We start from the raw sequence: 18,741 nt of genomic DNA on the forward strand, positions 1-18,741 counted from the left end.
TCAATGCTTATGCACTTTGATAATTCTTCAATATGTCTGCTAAGTTTTGACGAAGTCGGCTTTGAACTGTTCATGATATTAGGAATTTAAAAGTGATACCCCTGCCAATATTTTGCCTAATGAATATATTCATGGTCAAGGTATCCACCGCGACCTTAAGGGACAATTGCACGCAAGATATATATAACTTTATACGCATAGCCTGCAGCTTGCTTTAATTGTGATGCTATTGTGTTGCACTAGGATAGGAGAAAAATGCTAAAAGTGGTGAAAGCAAAGAAGTATCAACAGATAGAAAGAAAGGCTAACAGATGGTAAGCAACAGATGGTATAAAGGATTCCTGTCAAAAAATTAATTGCAATATAATCCAATTCCATCCTTGCCGTCCTGTACCACTTGCTCAAAATACCCGTTAATTTCTTTCTTGTTTGGTGGGATCTTTTTGTCTAGTGTAATCATGTCTTTTGTGGCATTTGGCAATATTACAGTCAGTTGCAATGACATTATCAAAGAAAAAAGAAAAAGGTTAAAAAGCAAATAGGAATTAAAGTTAGGCATTATAAATACAAGTTTGAAATTCGCCTGAAGAAACGGCCTTAACACACACGTAAATGAATTTATCTTACTATACACGAATATGTGAACAGAGAAAAACTCGTGAGTTTTCTGTAAATGTATGTAATGTAACGTAAATGCGGCCAACTTAGACGGATAAACCAATTCCTATTTCCCTTTTTTCTACGACAACGTTGTTGCAATTAGGTGTATGTGGAAGTTAGAAAATATACCTTTCCATGTTCAGTCGTTGTTGAATTAGACAAATAAATGCAAATGCGCCCCCCTTTGCGACCAAATGTTCTATCATCGTTAGCGCTAATAAACGGGTTTGATGGATTGTTTGCGAACGATGAGGTCCCTCCCAGAGGTGCCATACCTGGGCCAATTTCTGCTATTTGTTTGCTTTTGCTATCATCACCTGTAAAAAGGTTTGTTGAACTTGTGAGCGAATTAAGTATCGTATTACGTCATATCGCACCCAAAGGCTATATATCTAGGCCAAGGTTGGAAAAGGTCTTTTATGAACAACTACGCCGAGAAAACGGTTTTGTCAAAGAGTCCCGATTTCATCATATGCATCCCAAAGGTAATATATTTAGGCCAAACGATGTACTAGCATTTGGCATGCGACTGAAGAAAATAATAATAATAATAATAATAATAATAATAATAATAATAATAATAATAATAATAATAATAATAATAATAATAATACGGGACTTAAGTCGAAAATAGTTCAACGAAACTATTTTTTTTTGCCGCAGTTGACAATATCCATCACTTGAACAAGGGAGGGATAATAATGTTCGTTTTTTAAAACAGTACAAACTATTTTAATACTTCAGTAACATTATCTTTAATCGAGATTTATTGCTTTCTTGCAACTTATTATAATTATTTGCTGTTTATTGCAAACCTGATTCTAAGGAAACACAATTCTGGCAACAAAAAATTGAGACATCACCTCAAGGCCAGGTTATCACTAGGAAAGAAAAGTTGGAAGATGTTGAGTTTCCTTTTATTTTGCTTCGAGCCTTTTTAAATAAACCACTGACACTGTGTTACGCCACTCGCTTTCCCGCTAACAATCGCATGATTTAAAGCTAAAAAAACAAAACCGTCGGCAACAGCAAAAGTAAAAAAACTGTCAAAAAGTAAAGCGCATTACAATATGCTTCCACTTGTTACAGTTTCAAACCAAACAAGCTACAATCTTGGACGCAACTGTTGAGATACTTGGCCACATTTCCACTTATTAAGGTACAACAGTTCACTTTTTCAACCCCCCCCCCCCCCCCCCCTTACGGGTTTCCCCATTTCAAGGTTGTTAACGTTGTCGTGCAGTGAAAACAAAGCCTGGTGGATCGCAAACCCTAAGAAACACCATTGAGTAGAAGGATAGAGAATAAATACTTCTTATCCGTTTTCAAGTACTATAGACACTAGCGAAAAAATCATGTATGAAATGTGTTTGTCACAATTAGTTTTGTCCAAGATTGTTGCTGCAGATATATTTACGTAAGACAACTTTTTTACCCGCAATGTACTTCTCACACTTGAACAAATTAACAGCAGGTAAAACGAAGAACATTCCTTTCTGCAAGTGGCGGTTTTCATCGGGATCTCCTAAAATAAGTGGTGCAGGGACAAGGGGCTTTGTGAGGTATGTTATCAAAACACAGACCATCCCTCTCTCAATTTTATGACCGTGAAGAGTATCACGATTTCTGTCCACAATGCCAACAGAAAGAATCTCGCCATCAACGACATAGGCAACTGCGTCGCTCTCTTTCCCCACTGGTACTTGTTCCCGCTCAGCCACAACTCCCCTGCCTAAACAATCATCAACCTGCCCATTTTGATTTCCACCTGCCCGACTACAACTACCATTCACTTGACAACGCCCAGCTCCACCTACCCGACTACCAACATCATCCCCCTGATCATGCCCAACTCTGCGTGCCTGATTACTACCATTATCCACCTGCCCCCGTCCAGCTCTACCTGCCAGAGTCTGACCCTCATGTACTTGGTCACTTCCAGCTTTACCTGCCTGACTAACAGTGTCTACCACCTGCCCAAGGCCACTTCTGTCATCTAACTGTCCAGGCCCAGCTCCACCAGCCACCCTACCACATTCATCAACCTGGCCACTACAAGCTCTACCCGCCCAACTACTACCATCATCCAGCTGCCCATGCCTAGCTCCACCTCCCCGACTACCATCCTCATCAACCTGTTCAGGCCCAGCTCTCTGTGCCACGACCTGATTGCTAGTTGTTGCTTCACCCACCCAGACGGCTAGAAGTACCCTGCAAGGCTTCCACTTCTGTTTTAAAAAAATATATATATTGTCATTTAGAAGTGACAGAATTTGATCAATCAGTTACCAACCTGGGTTACCAAGTAAACCTATTTTCATAACCTAATCTGAACTTCAAATAAAATAATTAAAAAACCTGGAGAAAAATGGGAATTGGTAAGCAGTATATTGAAACTTCTGCTCCTGATTTCAGGCTAGCCTAAATAGCAGAAATGGTTAGGCTGAGTAGCATTTAAATTGGCCCCAAGATCACTGACTAAAAAGGTGATAGCTACTGATAAACAATTGCAAACATTGCATGATAGCTATATATATAACATGATACAGACATTTGTTTCAGAATTGACTCTTATAACGCTTGACTACCATTAACTTGCTAAATAGAATTTCCCTTGAGCTTTATTTACTGTCATACTGATAAACTCTGTATTTTGTTTGAAAAAAACAATATCTCATAAATTAGAGCTGTGTTACAAGAGTAAAATTCTGTTTGTTGTGGACGTTGTTGCTGCAAGTAGAAGGTATTTTTCAAATGACGTTATTGCAAAATCAAATAATACAAAAGACAAAAAAGCTTCCTTACCATGTGCATGACTAACAACAGCACGTTTCCACTCGTCTGCTTTAAATTGAGCCAATGGGACTTCATACGTATCAAGAACTTCATTGAATTCTTTGCGTGATTCAGTTAGCATTTTAGTAGCCTTTTCAAGCAATAGACAAGTGAAAAAAACAATCAATCTTAAATGAAACTGACTTTTTTTCTTTTCTTACTATGGTAGAGCTCTTTGGAACAAAAAATGTTTAGAGAAATATTTTATCCTCATCTAGGGTTGTACAAGGGTCCTTGAAAAATGATGGGTCTTGGCAAATTATTAGTTGTTACAAAAGACTACCGGTATGTGTATATGTATGTATACTTGCCTGTATACATGTCTGTAACTTGTAGTTTGAAAGCACAATAATCCTTAATTGCCCTTCTGATTTATCAAGACATAATTTATTGTAAAACGACGTACAGAGAGCTACAGAGCGCTGTAAACAACTTTTGCCCAGATTTCTTCAGTTGATCACGGTGTCTTACAATTGAATTTTGGAATCGCAGCATCTCAGGTTCCGTTTTTACAAAATAGCTAAGTCTTTGTCTCGGATTTTAAACGAGGGCCTTGGCGTCTCAGCTCGTCTTGGATTTTACCATTCTACACCCTTTCATCTGTACACCACATTTTCCTTACTTATAGAAAATTAGTGTAGAGATCTTTCCACCACCAACAAAAAAATTTACAGAAAAAAAAAAATCATGTCTTCATCTGTACACCACATAATATACATTTTACCCACACGAGTGTATCGCCGCGCAAGACTCTGTACCATTCCAACAATTTTTCTTTTGTTCCATCTCAGTGCATGCTCAGTAATGAGCTCTTCTCGATCTTGAAAATTGTAATAAAAGAGATTCATGGTAAAATAATAAAATGATTTAGATTATTTTCAATTCGTACTGTATACTTGAAAAACTTTGCACTGTATAAGATTAACCAAAATGAAAGTAAGCTGCTACTAGCTAGTCAACCTCGTAAGGAAAGGAACTGTTTTAAACACACTTTATTACTGCATTATTGGTTAAAGTTTCAACTCACTCTCAGGAAGCATGTACTTTGTAGTGTTTCCACAACGAGACATGTGGGAATTGATCTGTTCCACTTCCTCGCCAGTGGAGCAGGCACTTCCATCTTGCCATCGGCCTCCCCATATGACCTGTCAACAAAAATTATAATAGCAAATTTTACAGTCAGTGCAAATCATTCAACATGATGTAACTTAGAATTTGCTGTCCCAAAAACAACCCCTTTCTGATATCACATTTAATTTCTATTTTTGATATACTACCTGGCATGTCCAACTATGAGCTTTTGCATGCATCACAGACAAGGCTGGTTTCATATCACAGTTTTCAAGCCCACCAGCTTTTGTAGCCCACTTCCAGTACTTGCAGACAATGTCTTCCCAGAAATACTTGACACCAGCTGGTATCATTTTTTTCTGGTGTACAAAGTTTGCATAGCCATACAGCTCTCCCTGGAACATGTTCACTGCCCACTGAGCCAAGCCATGTCTGCAACCTACGTGATTATATAAACAGAACTCTCGATAATTATTAGTACATCAAACACACCCTTATCAACCACATGTTTTCAACAAGTTACATTTTATTCTGACCTGCAATTTCCAGTCCAGTCTCGTCCAATTTGGCTGCCTTTCTGCCATGATTGTTTGCAGCCCTCCAGTGTGAGTCACCACATCTATTATCAACGTCCTGTACATTGAAAACCCATAAAAGCATCATGTCATGAGAATAAACTCGAACATAGTGACCTAAGTTTTTATTTTAAAATTTGGAACGGAAAATGCATTTTCTAAAACCTTAGATTTGGACTTCTTTGCATAAACTGCCTTCAGGTGGCTGTCAACGTCGTGGTTCTTGGCAATGAACAGGTCTCCATAATATGATGGCCTTCTTTGACTAGGTAAAAGACAATTCAAACACAATTTATTGTATTTAATTTTAATATCACTTTCTCTGAATTGTTATTCTGATTCCAACACACACAATTTTAGTACTGCATTAAGATATACAGAAGGCAAAGTGTTATTTAATTTTAACATCAGCGAACAAGGTATTTAATTAAAAAGGCAGCCCTTGATATGCTTCAGAAATTCAATAATAAGGCAGCCATTAAATTAATGTTGAAAACGCAGGCTCGCATTAAAAGAGATAGTATTCAAAAGATTCATCATAAATTGAAATAAGCAATGACCGAGACAAATCACATTGCATTAAATTTTTTTCAAAACTTGGAATTAATAAAGGTAGCATTTCACTATTACACTACAACATACAAACATTGGTTTTTCACTATTTAAATAAAACAATTCATCACACCGCTATTGAATATTTACCTTCCTGATGTATTGTAACGATGAAGTTTCATATTGCCATCAACATGGCATGAATGCTGAAAAACTGAACAAGGAGGGCACTTCATCCAATTTAGTCCTTGCAAACAATCTACCTCGTATTGCAAGAACTTCCACTCTTTGAATGAACGAGAGAACGCAGAATTATTGATGGTTGGTGCCTGTCAAAGTAAATAACTTACTAGTTAAGTTATATACAAAAATGGATTAACACTGTCCTAGAATAACATGTGCAAATGAAGCCATGTATTTTTAAATGTACATTTTTAAAAGAAATAAAAAATAATGTGTAACATTAAAAATTATACATGTATGACAAACCCTGATTATGACAAAACATCGGTTTTTATGATATTCTAATACATGTAGTTTATTTTTTACCCTTTTATATGGTATCTTTACATGTTCTATGGCACTTAGTATCACTGCGAGTGACTTAGTATCACAGTGTAGCTATTATTCAGTTTATTGAAAATAAAAAGTGGAATCATGTACCCTTCCTTTTGTTACAGATACGTCCTCGAGAGCTCTGATAAAGGAGCTTTCTGAGCTCCCAGGCATTCTCTTTTGAATGGCATCCCATAGACGAAACAGCTGCTGATCAAAAAGATAGCTTGTGTCTGTTGGGCTTCCTGGCCAATACCCAGCCTGAACCACGTCACTAATGGACTCGGATGGGGTAACAGCATCACATCGGCTACACTGAATGCTGAACTTGTTTAAATCAAACCTTCCTGAAAGAGAGAAAATATGTGCTAAAGTAAAAAGAAAGCTAAATATATAAATTTATTAAGAATCAAATACCTAATGCTCACAGGAAGGGTTTCTATCATGGTTCAGATATAATGGGCACATTTAATGTCTATGAATGTGGTTTTACCAACTTTCCCCAAAATCAAAGATTAGTGTATAGAACAAAGTAAGAATCCATCTTGCCCAGGTGCACAAGCCTATTGCCCTCGTAAATACAGTCACGTTCAAAGGAAAGCTTATTTGAGCATTTGAAAAAATCTTTCTTTTAAGCTAGAGAAGAACCTACATAAAAATAAATATTATTAAAAGCAATTGCTTAGTGCATTTAAGACAACCACATGGCATGGTACCAATTTTTGAGAGGATACTTATTACTTACAATGGGTGGGTGAGGGGAGTTGTTTTAGTTTTTAGGTTTAAAGTGTGAAAGACTCGATGAAGAAAAAAACAATGACTTGAAACTTGTTCTATACACTACCTTTCTCGTTTATGACAATGATTGTTCCTGTAGTTGGTCGCTGCTCTAATACTCCAGCCTCATTACAGCATGGGCAATTTTCAGGTACACTGATGACAGGTAACAGTTTAGCTAACAAATAAAATGTCAGACATTACGATAGCAAAAGAACCATTTTAGTAATAACATAAAAATAAATGTACTATTTGGCAAGGAATCAAATAGCTGCATTTCAGGGTAAAAAACTGAAAGGAAAGTAAACTGAAATAACAATTCTACATAAAGAAATTTATTCAAAAAATAGGAAAGCAGCACCTGCCAAATATCTAATTCATATATCTGCTGTAGTTAAAATTTATCTTTGGTTGAAAATTTTCAAACCAGCCTGATTTTTATTTCCCTTTGCTTCAGATTATGTTAATGGAGACAATAAAAACATTAAAATCATAAACTGTTTTCCTCTAACACCTTAACAGGAACCTGAGTAATTATATTTAATCAGACATTTTGCATAAAAAGTTAAAAAAATGAAATCAATATCACATAAAACAAAGAAAACAAAGTACATAATTTTAAAAAATTGAAAATTAATACCACTGTTTGTAATCCTTAATTTAATGCCTGATAATTATTTATATTGTGGTTACTGTGTTCAGACTGTTAGTTTATACCTGCCTACCTACAATACGCTCTATTCCACTTTCATCAATTGTAACGGTTGGAGGGATAGCCTGAAAGAATCCATTAACATAACCATCTCTGTCATGAAAAGGTAACAGAGAATGCACATCTTGGTCACATGAAGGACAGAAAAATTTCTTTGGGCAGTCATGGCACCGTATGCAAACTTTTCCTTCTAAACACATATGACAGCGATTAGGTGAAGGAAGCCCCTCACAACTAAGGACAGCCTCCAGTAGAAGTTTTCGGATGTTATCCCAGTTTGTTGACAAGTTCACCATGCGTGTCTCCCAGCTTTGAGATGAAGCATTGAATGAGCTGAGAAGCTCATCGCATCTTGCCAAGGCAGCGTCAAGATTGTCTGTGGAACAAGTGTTAATATTTTTGTTCATTAAACCAGGAACATATGTAATTCCTGAGTTTAGATTGGTTTACAGGCCATGGTATATGAACTCATATACCATGGACCATAAATACAGAGTCTTTCACAATGTTGTATTAAATTTTCAGATACTTTTTTGAGGTTTTAATAAATCAACTACTCCACTCGCATTTGTTTAATATGACAGAGTTATAGCCATAGCACTGAGTTGGCTATACAGGCTCTCAAAAGACATGTCATCACATCCAGTGGGCTTACGGTATGATGTTAAATATAACCTTGCCAAACAAACTTCATATACAAAGAGTCTTATATGAAGAGTTTCTGTCTATAAACTTACCTGTTTCGTCAAAATCATCTGAATCAAACTCATAGCCTGCGTCCAACCCAGTTATGCCAGGAATCGGTTCTAAAGAAAGGCATAAGGAAGGAGTTAGGGGCTTTTGAACAACGAAGGATTATGGACTAGGTCATTATGTTGTGGTTCAATTTTATCTTTGATTAATTTTTTTAACCCAGATTGATTTTGATTTTAATAGTCTCATACTAATATTAAATCATAATCTGAAACACTGGGTAATGACATTCCGGCTAAACTTCAGAATACCCCGCAACTCATTTACATGTGTCGGGAGGCTTTGAAGATCGAGGCATAACACAATAGACGCTATTCTTATTCAATGACATGTAAATAAGTTGCGGGGAGTCCCTGTAAAATTCGGAATCACTCTCGCCTTTCTTCCTCTTTCGCGATTTTTCTTTTTCTTTTAGCAAACTTGTTGCTTCCTGGAGCAGAACCTCAAGATCTTTCTTCTTGGAGGCCTTCTTCGCCGCCATTTTGTTTTTGGTGATTCGTGTGCTTTTACTCTCTCCAGTCTTCCACTGGCTTCACGGCCATCACAATGTTGAATGATTATACTTCATTTTGTCATTTGAGAAGTTATGATAATCCTTCATTTGCAGTGGAGATCGTGTTGTCGAAACATCGAAATACGAATTTTCCGGAATTTTTTACTTCAGTTGTTGATTATATCGCGTCTGCCATTTAAATATGGCGTCACCAAAACATTAGTAAGACATCTGTTTGCGAAAAAGATCGAAATGGCGGCTGCAGAATCGATGGGATTAACTTTTGTGGACGAAGATGACTTGCCTGTAGCATTTCTGCGAATCGCCCACGTGGATTCTGACCATGAAGCGCCTTCCGATGTCGATAGCAGCGATGAAGAGGAAAATGGCGATGAAGAGGAAGGGGAAAGTGATGGAGAAATTGAAAACAGCGATGACGAGGAGCAAAACTACTCCAATATGAGATGGACATCTACTATACAACCCCCAGAAGGCATAAATTTTCGCGAAGAGGTTGGTTTGAGGGTAGAAATGGACAATAACAGTAATTGTTTAGATTACTTCCAACTTCTGTTTACTGACGATGTTTATCAGCTGATTATTCGCGAGACCAAACGTTTTGAGCATCAAAAACGGCAGCTTGAGGACAATTCCCTGGGTGATCTCCACGAATTTACCCTTCCAGAGCTAAAGGCTTGGCTTGGGCTCACATTGGCAATGGGTCTTGTCAAAAAAAGCAATTTGAAAGCTTACTGGTCAACTGATTCGGTCACCAAAACTCCACTGTTTTCTAGCACCATGTCAAGAGACCGCTACCTTCACATTCTGAGATATCTCCACTTTGTAAATAATTGCAATGCCCCAGACCAGACAGATCCCAACAGGGATAAACTGTGGAAAATTAGACCATTTTTAGATGCTCTTGTGCCCAGATTTACAGCTGTATATGCACCTTCTCAGAATTTATCTCTTGATGAGACACTGATCAAATTCAAGGGCCGTGTTCACTTCAGACAATTTTTGCCTTTGAAGAGAAGCAGATTTGGGATCAAAGGTTTTGTTATAGCAGATTCAGCATCTGGCTATGTACTTGGTACTTCTATTTACACTGGAAAAGAGGGTCCAGCAGCAAGCAAGGATTTGGCTAAGCGAGTTGTTTTAAAGCTAACAGAGCCTTATTTCAACAAAGGTTACAAATTGTTTGTTGACAACTGGTATACCAGTGTACCTCTCTTTCTAGAACTGGAAAAAAAAGGGAATTAGAGCCTGTGGAACAGTGAGGGGAAATAGAAAGTACCTACCTCAGGACATTGTTGACCAGCAATGCGAGCAGGTCAAAAGCCTTGTCAGGGGAGAATCGCTTTTCCGTCAAAGTGGCAACCTCATCTGTGTGACATGGAAGGACCGAAAGCTGGTACATTTACTCTCAACTCTCCCTGAGGGTTTGGGAATTGGACAGATACTCACAGAAACTGTAAAATACATATTCAACGAGTGGAAACAGTCTACGAGTGCTCGGTTTGCCAAGTGCGTATGTGTCCAGCACCTTGCTTTGAGCGCTACCACACACTGCAGAGTTATCTTTTTGATGACCCCAGTAGAAATGGTCCCAAGAGACTCAAAGACAGTCATGGCAGACCAAGAAGTGGTCCAGGCAGACCACTTCAAAGGAGATCAAGATGATTTTATGTTTCCTTTGATCAAAACATTAATTTACTTATCGAGGTTTAAGGTTGATTCAAGTGAACACTAAAATGATTTTGAGACTACTGACTGACATCAAGTTTGCAACTAAATATGGTTAAAAGAAGAACAGTAGTGTTTTATTTTGTGCTAGGAAAAGTGTTCTGTGTATATAGAACTTGATATTGTGTACAGTTATTGTGTTGACAAAGTTTTCACTTCAGTTCTGTTCTCTAATTTGAGGACGGTTGGGGAAAAAAATCTGATTTATTACCTTTCTGGATTTTTCATATTTTTTCTGTAAGACACATGTATTAGTTCATTGCACCAAATGAAAGTGCAAAATCTCCTCTTTCTAAAAATGTTAGTTTTATTGTTTTCTGCCTTATTAAAAAAATTTGGTGGCCTAATTAGTAATGTCATGTCACTGATTGAGTCAAAAAACCCCCACCCCCTCAGTCCCCTAGGGGTTAATGAAAAATGTTCAATTTTAGATCAATGTTATGATTAATTGATATCTTTAACGATGGTATTTTTAATTACAATACCAAACATCTGGAAATGTAACGGCGTAGTAATTTGTGCGCTACTCAATTTAATTTTTTTAGCGTTATGTAAAGAATTTTAAAGTCACTTTTAGTATAATATCGATAAATATTGCGACTATATTTCGAACAATGACTCAGAGTGGACGTTTTCTCTCCACCAGTAATTTGTACATAGCAGTGGCAGGTTAAATTTAAAGCTAAAATAAATACAGTGTTCTTAATTCAAATAGTTCTTAGTATAGTCTTGAAATTCCACTTCTCCCTACTGCCGTCCCGTCGTCCCTTTGTTGTGTGCTTAAATGATTCTTTCTCATCTCCCTCGCGCCTTTTAGGACCAACGACGACTGGGTACGAATCGCATATTCACATAAATAAATTCGTCCGAGACCCACTTTAAGTTCGTTAGTTCTTTAACTTGAGAAGAAAACAGCTGCAATTTGTTTGTGGTTAAACAGTTAAATCCCAAATGGCACTATCCTGGAATGTTTGGAGCGTAATGGTTTAAAGAGGTCCGTGACTATAGATGTTGTTCCTCGTCACATATTCGAACCGAATTTGGCATATTATTGCTCTGGGTACAAGAATCAGTTTGACCAATCGTGAACGAGATGAGATAAACGCGCGCAAAGAATGCTGCAAGGAGGAAAGGCTTGCTATCATTTTGCACGCGCAAGAGTCGTTGAGTTCTTGTCATCTGTGACATCATTTTGTATTTCAACAGCATATAGCAGTGCAGAATTGTGAGTAAACATTTGATCAAGTTGCCATTCGTTGAAAACCTGTTTTAACCGCCGAAATGGAAGAAAATAAACCAGAGAAGAAGAGGTAAGCTGTAACTCTACTGTTTACTTCCTCAGAAGCTATGGAGCGAAAAATTAATGCAGTTTCACAAATTTTCTTTTCTTTCTTGCAAGGACAAAGCGAAGAAATGCAAGGCTACCTTCGGAAGAAAAAGATGTCAGAGTAAGTGCAGTGAAAGTTGGCAATAATTTTTTTACGTTTTTATTTTTTTGTTGAAATGTCAACAATGTTCTTCGCTGTTTATTCAACCTGGAACCGTTGCCTTCCTCTTCAATTTTAGGGATCAAGGGCGAAGATAGAACGAGTCTGCGCTCCAGCTGACTACAAGATAATGGAAGGTATAGCGATGAATATGTAGCTATAAATTCGACAGAAAGTTAAGTTCAGCTGTTAGTTTGTCTAAATAATCATCTCCAACGAGGAGTTTCAACGACGGTCGGTCACCGGCGACGCACCGCTGCCTATAAGACCCCTTGTGTCACAGAATCACTGAGGAAAAAAATCAATCGGACCAAACTATTGTTAATTTCGGTTCAGCAACACCAGTTATCTTTGTGCCAAATTATTGCCCGTTGTTCTTGAAAATTACAAAATTTTTATTTCGTTTCATTCTCAACTGTCTACTAAGGCAAGATTACGCATATCTTCAGCGTGGTTAGCAGTAAACAGAGGCCCTTCCGGAAACCTAAGGAAAACGAATAATATCACATAAAGGAAAAGCAACGTTGCATGTCTAATAAGCTCATCATAAAAAGATTGATTATTGTAGTTTTCAATCAAATACAGCGCTGTTTTTCGCCAACAGCTTGGCTGTTTGCCGAAGGCAATAGAGCATGGTGAAATAAAAATAGTTTTTGTGCTTATTTACAGTTAGTGAGCGTTAGACCAATTCGTAGCGAAGATATTTGTTTTACAAAGCTTATCGAAGTGGTTGTTAAATCTGTTAATCAGTTGAAGAATTTCAAGTTTAACTGCCTTCACAATCCCGTTTGAGCAAAAATTTTGGGCGCGCGTATCTTCTAGGCCATGTTACGCGACAGCCCGTTCATAATCACTGCAAATTTTCTCCACAACGATGTTGCGCAAGTGCTGTTACATTAGTGTGTTAGATTAACATCTTCTCAAATTGAGCAGAACTTATAGAAGACCCGGTGAGCGAAGAAAATGAGCGAAGAAGGAGGGCTTTTGAAAAGTGGACTGAGGAGTCACACGAAGAGTTTGCAAATGGGTAAATATCCACCGATTACGACTATATATTACTGACTTTGAGAGAATGGTCAAGAACACGGAACAAAGAAAAAATCTAAGTTCCCTATATGAGGATCCCGATCCTAGACCCTTCCGTGAGCTAAGCCATACGCTATTTTTATAAACAACAAGTGTTCAGCGTGGTGTAACGATCAGCTTCGTCAAAGGCTAAATGCGGTTTAAGGAGAAACCTACAGTTCAGGTGTCTATGACTCGCGTGGAAAGCGTGAGGTGAGAACTTGGAGAGGGCGAGGGGAGAGTCACGCGCGAGGGAAGTAGCCTCCTCCCGCCTAAAGAATGCAAACAGAAAAACAAGTAAACAAATAAACAAATGACATATGTTGTAAAAGTCATCTTTGTAGTCGAGATTTCAAGGATCTGGAAGATAGTAAATGAGTATGACAAAACGCATTGCTATTTTTTCTTTTTAAATAATACTGTTTCACCATAACAGAGTTAGTTAATATTTAAAAAAAAAAGTTATCTCATTTATTTGCAGACTGGCTGTACATGGAAAGAAATTCCGCAAAGTGGCTGACCATCTTCCAGAAATGGTATGTATGACCCTGTAAAAGTTATTAACCTGAATCCGTTCGTGCTAATCGTCAAACAATGATATAACATATTTCCAAAGAATTCAGTAATTTGAGATTGCCCAAGATTCAAACGCTAGCTTTGGCCAAACTTTTCTTGGTGAGAAATTTATCTTTCCGTGAGGAATCTAAAATTAACCTGAGACTTCAGTTGTTGCAATTGCTTAGACCGTGTGAAAAAAAGGTTTGATTGGAAAGGGATTCTTTTCTTAGTTTGCATTAGAGTCCTACGTCTAGATAACAATTAAGAATAACATTTTGAAACGCATTTCGGTTCTTAGCCGTTTTTTAATGAGTTCCTCGCCCCAATCTCAGATAAACCTCTCCCTGTGCCATGAAAGGTCTGGGTACGAGACTTCCCCCACCCTTGTCCTAAAGCCCGTTGGAGCGTTTACCATACTATTTGATACCGAGTGTCCTTCGGTTGTTTTTCAGACTGTAGCAGACTGTGTAGAACATTACTACATGACCAAGCCCTTTGACTTCAATTTTGAGGAGGTGAGTAGAACATTAACGTGGCGACTTAGGGCACACAACGGCCAATCAGATCAAAGGTAGACATGACAAGAAGCCAATGAGAATTCAATGAGTAAAAAGAACTAAAGTTAGCCGACCTCAAGCGCGGGAAAATGCAAGAGACTACGCCACGATTGATCTATGTTTGCATCTAATTGGTTCAAGGAATGGCGCGAGTTTTCCAGACCAATCACAGAGCGTGGTGATACAAAATCTGGGCAATTCCTGATCACTTCCGGTGGCAAAAATAGATGGTTGCATAAATATATGAATAAACAAATAAATGTTTAAATTGTTATTTAATCAAATTGACCGTGCAGAAAAGTATTTAACTGGATATTCATTTATCTAACTTTCTGTTGTTTTACAATCAACAGTGGCAGGCTAATGAAAAAGCCAAAGACGACGGTTTAGAGCCTTCATCAATAGAAGAGTGCAAAGGGAGCTCTTCCGAAGGGGCTGAAGCATCAACTACATCTGAGCCCCAGTCCAGCTCTCCTGTAAGCGAACTATCGGACGCAATAAGAGAAGAGAACCTGAAAATTTCTGAGAAGACATTAAATACCGATGACTGATACAAACTTTCAAATGGTAATCTGTTTTTAAGCTATGTCGATAAGTTTCAAGCGAGGAAATATCAAATAAACCTTTGCTTATCTGATAAAATCATGAATGATCAGGAAGAACGAAGGTCGCAGAAAGTTAGCGTTATGTACAATCATATCTGGCTACATTAAGCCGCCTTCAACTAAAAGATTACACACATGGAGTCAAAATTTTCGATCGATAGTGAATACCTAGCCTAGTGATCTTTTCAAATTACAACCCTTTTGATCTTGTTGAAAAGTACCCCTGTGGCTCGGGAGGGGGGTAGCAGGGGGGAAAACCCCGGTAGGATTCTTCCCACATAATCATTAGTGTCGCCGGAAAGACTCCACCATGTCCACTGGCTTGGCTTAGGAGCGGGAGTAGCATGGAGGGAAAAACTTCGTGGGATTTTTCCCTCATTGGTTTTATTTGGAGAAGAGAAACTTTAGCGAGAGATTTAAGGCCAGAAATCTGTAACATCGATCCGTGTCCAGGCATTCTACGCATAATTGCTAAAACGGGACACCTAAAACGAAACAACATCGTAATCTGATGCAATGTTGCCCAGTTCCCCCTCGTCCAAACATGTACCGCCTTGCAGGTTTCATCAATTCATTGAAGTTACCAGTTTGCATCAGATCAGTGAGGTTTTTTCGTTGTTTAATTACGAGAATGTCAATAGCAGCCGTTAGAAGTGTCGAGGGCGAAGACTATTTAACAATTTCTTTCACCTTTGATGGTAAAGATCGAAAAATGCAGCGCAGCAAGAATGAAGTCCTGTCGAAGGCTTTGACTAGAATCGAACTTTCCTCGAAGAAGAAAGCGAAAAAGGTGAAAAGGAGTGCTGATTACAACGAAATCGGCGGTAGTTTAGAAGGAAATACGACTCTCTGGTTCAATGGTCAACCAGTCGACTCGAGTCTTACCAATGAAGCCGCTTGGAAGGATGGAGCAATATTGAAGATCGGATCAGAAACCTTCACTGTAGAGATAAATCCTCCGACGGTCACTTCTCTCATTCTCCCCACTAATATGATGTCGGGATTCCCTGTAATGCCTTCTCTTCGAATGGAATTTGGCGACAAACAGTTTTGTCGCTATAAATGGTTTAAATCCTCAAATCATAGTGACGAACAGGCAAGTTCAGTACCAGCTTCCTCACAAGAAGTCTTGAGCTGGGAGGAAGTTGGGAATGACTTCTTGTACACTCCTTCTGTACTTGATGTTGGATGTTATCTCAAACTAGCTTGTGCACCAGGAAATGCTGAGAAAATCAGTAGCATCACATCCGAAGCAACAACTTCTGTAACAGTTGCTGCAGGCCCAGCAACATGCCCCTTTGATGCCAGACACATGTACACTAAAAAGAAAACTGCTGACTCCAGCACATTTAGGGTTGTGTCATATAACATCCTAGCAGAGGCATATTCTAAGGAAGAGTTTGCGCAGAAGATTCTGTTCCCATATTGTCCACCATACGCTTTGGACATTAATTATCGTCAGCAGTTACTACTTAAGGAAATTCCTGGCTACAATGCAGACCTTATTTGCCTTCAAGAATGTGGGTCAAAATTGTTTGAACATAATTTAAAACCTGCTCTTGAAACAATGGGGTTTAGAGGTCTTTTACGATGTAAAGCTGGAGAGGTTCCAGAAGGAGAAGCCACATTCTTCAGAGAGAGCAAGTTTGCTTTGATAAGTCAGCATGACATTGTGTTAAATGAAGCCCTCCTCGATGATCCTGCTCAAGCAGTAATCTTAGATCATGTCTCAGCCATTCCAATTTTACGTGAAACTTTGCAGAAGAGAAATGCAGTGGCTCAAGTTTCAATACTCAAAGTTTTGGGTATTGACAATCAATATCTCTGTGTAGCTAACACACATCTTTACTATAAACCAACTTACCCTCATATAAGGTTGCTTCAGGGTGCAATTATTTTAAATCACTTGCAGGAAGTCATTTCACAGTTCACTTCTAACAGCATGAGCAGCAATTCCAATAAGCAAGAGATTCCAATGAATACCAATTGTGAGTCTCTCCAGGTAACTAAAGATGGAATGCATGATCAGCCACAGATTGCTGTGGTATTCTGTGGTGATTTCAACAGTCTGCCAAGAAGCGGATTGGTTGAACTTCTCACAACCAGTCATATTGATTCTTTACATCGAGACTGGACAGTGTGTGAGGATAAGGAAGAACGTTGCACAACCTTAAATATCAGCCATGATTTTAATCTTTTGTCAGCATGCAGTTTTCCACCATTTACAAACTACACTGGTGGTTTTAAAGGGACATTAGATTATATTTTTGCTGATGGAAAGTACCTTGAAGTGGAATCAGTTCTTCCCTTGCCAAGTGAGGAGGAACTATCATCGCATTTGGCATTGCCTTCTGTTGTCATGCCGTCAGATCATTTGGCGTTGGTCTGTGATCTTAAGTGGAAGTTGTGAATGCAAGCCATTTATATTTGGACAGCTTAATGAATAAGTCCTTTAAAAAATCCATTGTTTTTTGAGCATTTTAAGCTAATTTATTCCTAATAATTATTCATTATGAACATTCGGCTATCTGAAACTTGGATTGTTCTGACAAAGTGATAGATTATACTTAAAGTACAAAGTACAAAGCTGAATTTTCAGCCATCTCAACTCTCTGGTATTACAACAACATCTCTTATATTTCTTAACCCTCTGGTATTATAACAACATTGATTTTACAACTCTCTGCTATAAAATTCGTTTTGATTACTTTTGGCAGTTTGAGGTGGTTTTTTCTTTTTCCAAATTTTTTACGTAGTATTGGATGCAACACAAAACACTAGCCTGCAAAATAGCAAAGGCTAGGCAGGTGGTGAGAAAAATTGTTCACTTTACAAAATAACTCTAGCAGTGGGTATTGCATATAAAAGCCATGTGAGTTAGCAGATGTTGTAAATATGTAAGCTCATTAATAATTGATGAATTAACAAGGTTTTATTTCACATACTATAAAAAGTAGAACCACATTATGCCTTTATGAGAAATGTGCATATGATAATTCATGTTAAATCACTTGATGCTACTCAGAGTATAGAAGCACAAACTCAAAGATGGAATGAAGATTGTAGTATTTATTCAGCTTGTTGTACTGTGAGTCTGTACAGGAACATGCAAGACATGTAATTGGCGAGGATCAATTCCTTTAGTCGCAAATAGCCATTCAGGTCTTCTTCCTGTTAGAGGTTTGTCCTTGTACTTGATCCAAGATCTGAATGGTAATATCTCGATGAAGCTGCTTATCATTACCTTAGTGAATTATGGCATTTAGTGTTGTAGAAAGATTGCATTCTCTGGCTCCAAGTATTTGTTTTATTGGTAACTAAATGATGTGACAGGAGGAATTAATGTGATGTAACCTTAAAATAGATATTTTTGTCAAAAAAAGAGATCCCATGACAAAAAGTATATTTGAAGTAGCCTGTGTAATATTTTTGTCATCATCATCATTTATTTGCCTTTTCAACCCTTTAACTCCCAAGATTTCATGAGTAATTCTTCTTTCTGTCTGCCCTACAATTTATGTGGTTAGTTTGGAGAATTTGGAATTGGATCAACCAATAATCCCCTTATCGATATTTTTCTTTATTCTGGTTACTTGTCTGCTTGATATCTTACTGATAATGTGAGGAGAAATTCTGTCTAGGTCACTGGCAAGACACAAAAGGTTAATAGGACAAAAAAAAATTTGTACAGCTTTACAATTTATATCAAAGATGTAAGGCTAAAAAGAATTACAGCGGGG

General features: G+C 37.9%; 3 protein-coding genes across 3 annotated transcripts; 2 read left to right on the forward strand and 1 right to left on the reverse strand.

Annotated features, from left to right (window-relative positions):
* Window positions 1–1,409: 1,409 nt before the first annotated feature.
* On the reverse strand, window positions 1,410–9,004 carry LOC149034635 (uncharacterized). Its single transcript, XM_089193703.1, has 13 exons — window positions 8,869–9,004; window positions 8,475–8,543; window positions 7,751–8,113; window positions 7,093–7,203; window positions 6,357–6,595; window positions 5,844–6,022; window positions 5,307–5,406; window positions 5,103–5,199; window positions 4,773–5,005; window positions 4,523–4,640; window positions 4,224–4,315; window positions 3,466–3,586; window positions 1,410–2,888 (listed from the first exon to the last, which is right to left on the reverse strand). Exons 1-13 carry the CDS (start codon window positions 8,969–8,971, stop codon window positions 2,845–2,847), a joined length of 1,869 nt encoding a protein of 622 aa, XP_089049829.1. The 5' UTR covers window positions 8,972–9,004; the 3' UTR covers window positions 1,410–2,844.
* A 2,859-nt stretch (window positions 9,005–11,863) lies between these two features.
* LOC113664333 (uncharacterized) lies at window positions 11,864–15,038 on the forward strand. Its single transcript, XM_027179930.2, has 7 exons — window positions 11,864–12,039; window positions 12,129–12,177; window positions 12,296–12,353; window positions 13,150–13,243; window positions 13,763–13,817; window positions 14,292–14,354; window positions 14,750–15,038. The coding sequence occupies exons 1-7, from the start codon at window positions 12,011–12,013 to the stop codon at window positions 14,945–14,947; spliced, it is 546 nt and encodes a 181-aa protein (XP_027035731.2). The 5' UTR covers window positions 11,864–12,010; the 3' UTR covers window positions 14,948–15,038.
* Window positions 15,039–15,512: 474 nt separating this feature from the next.
* On the forward strand, window positions 15,513–18,404 carry LOC113664339 (2',5'-phosphodiesterase 12). The gene has a single exon (XM_027179934.2). It carries the CDS (start codon window positions 15,513–15,515, stop codon window positions 17,409–17,411), a length of 1,899 nt encoding a protein of 632 aa, XP_027035735.2. The 3' UTR covers window positions 17,412–18,404.
* Window positions 18,405–18,741: the final 337 nt, after the last annotated feature.

The sequence above is a fragment of the Pocillopora damicornis genome, chromosome 14 (genome assembly GCF_964200805.1).
Source record: "Pocillopora damicornis chromosome 14, jaPocDami1.2, whole genome shotgun sequence".
Lineage (NCBI taxonomy): Eukaryota > Metazoa > Cnidaria > Anthozoa > Scleractinia > Pocilloporidae > Pocillopora > Pocillopora damicornis.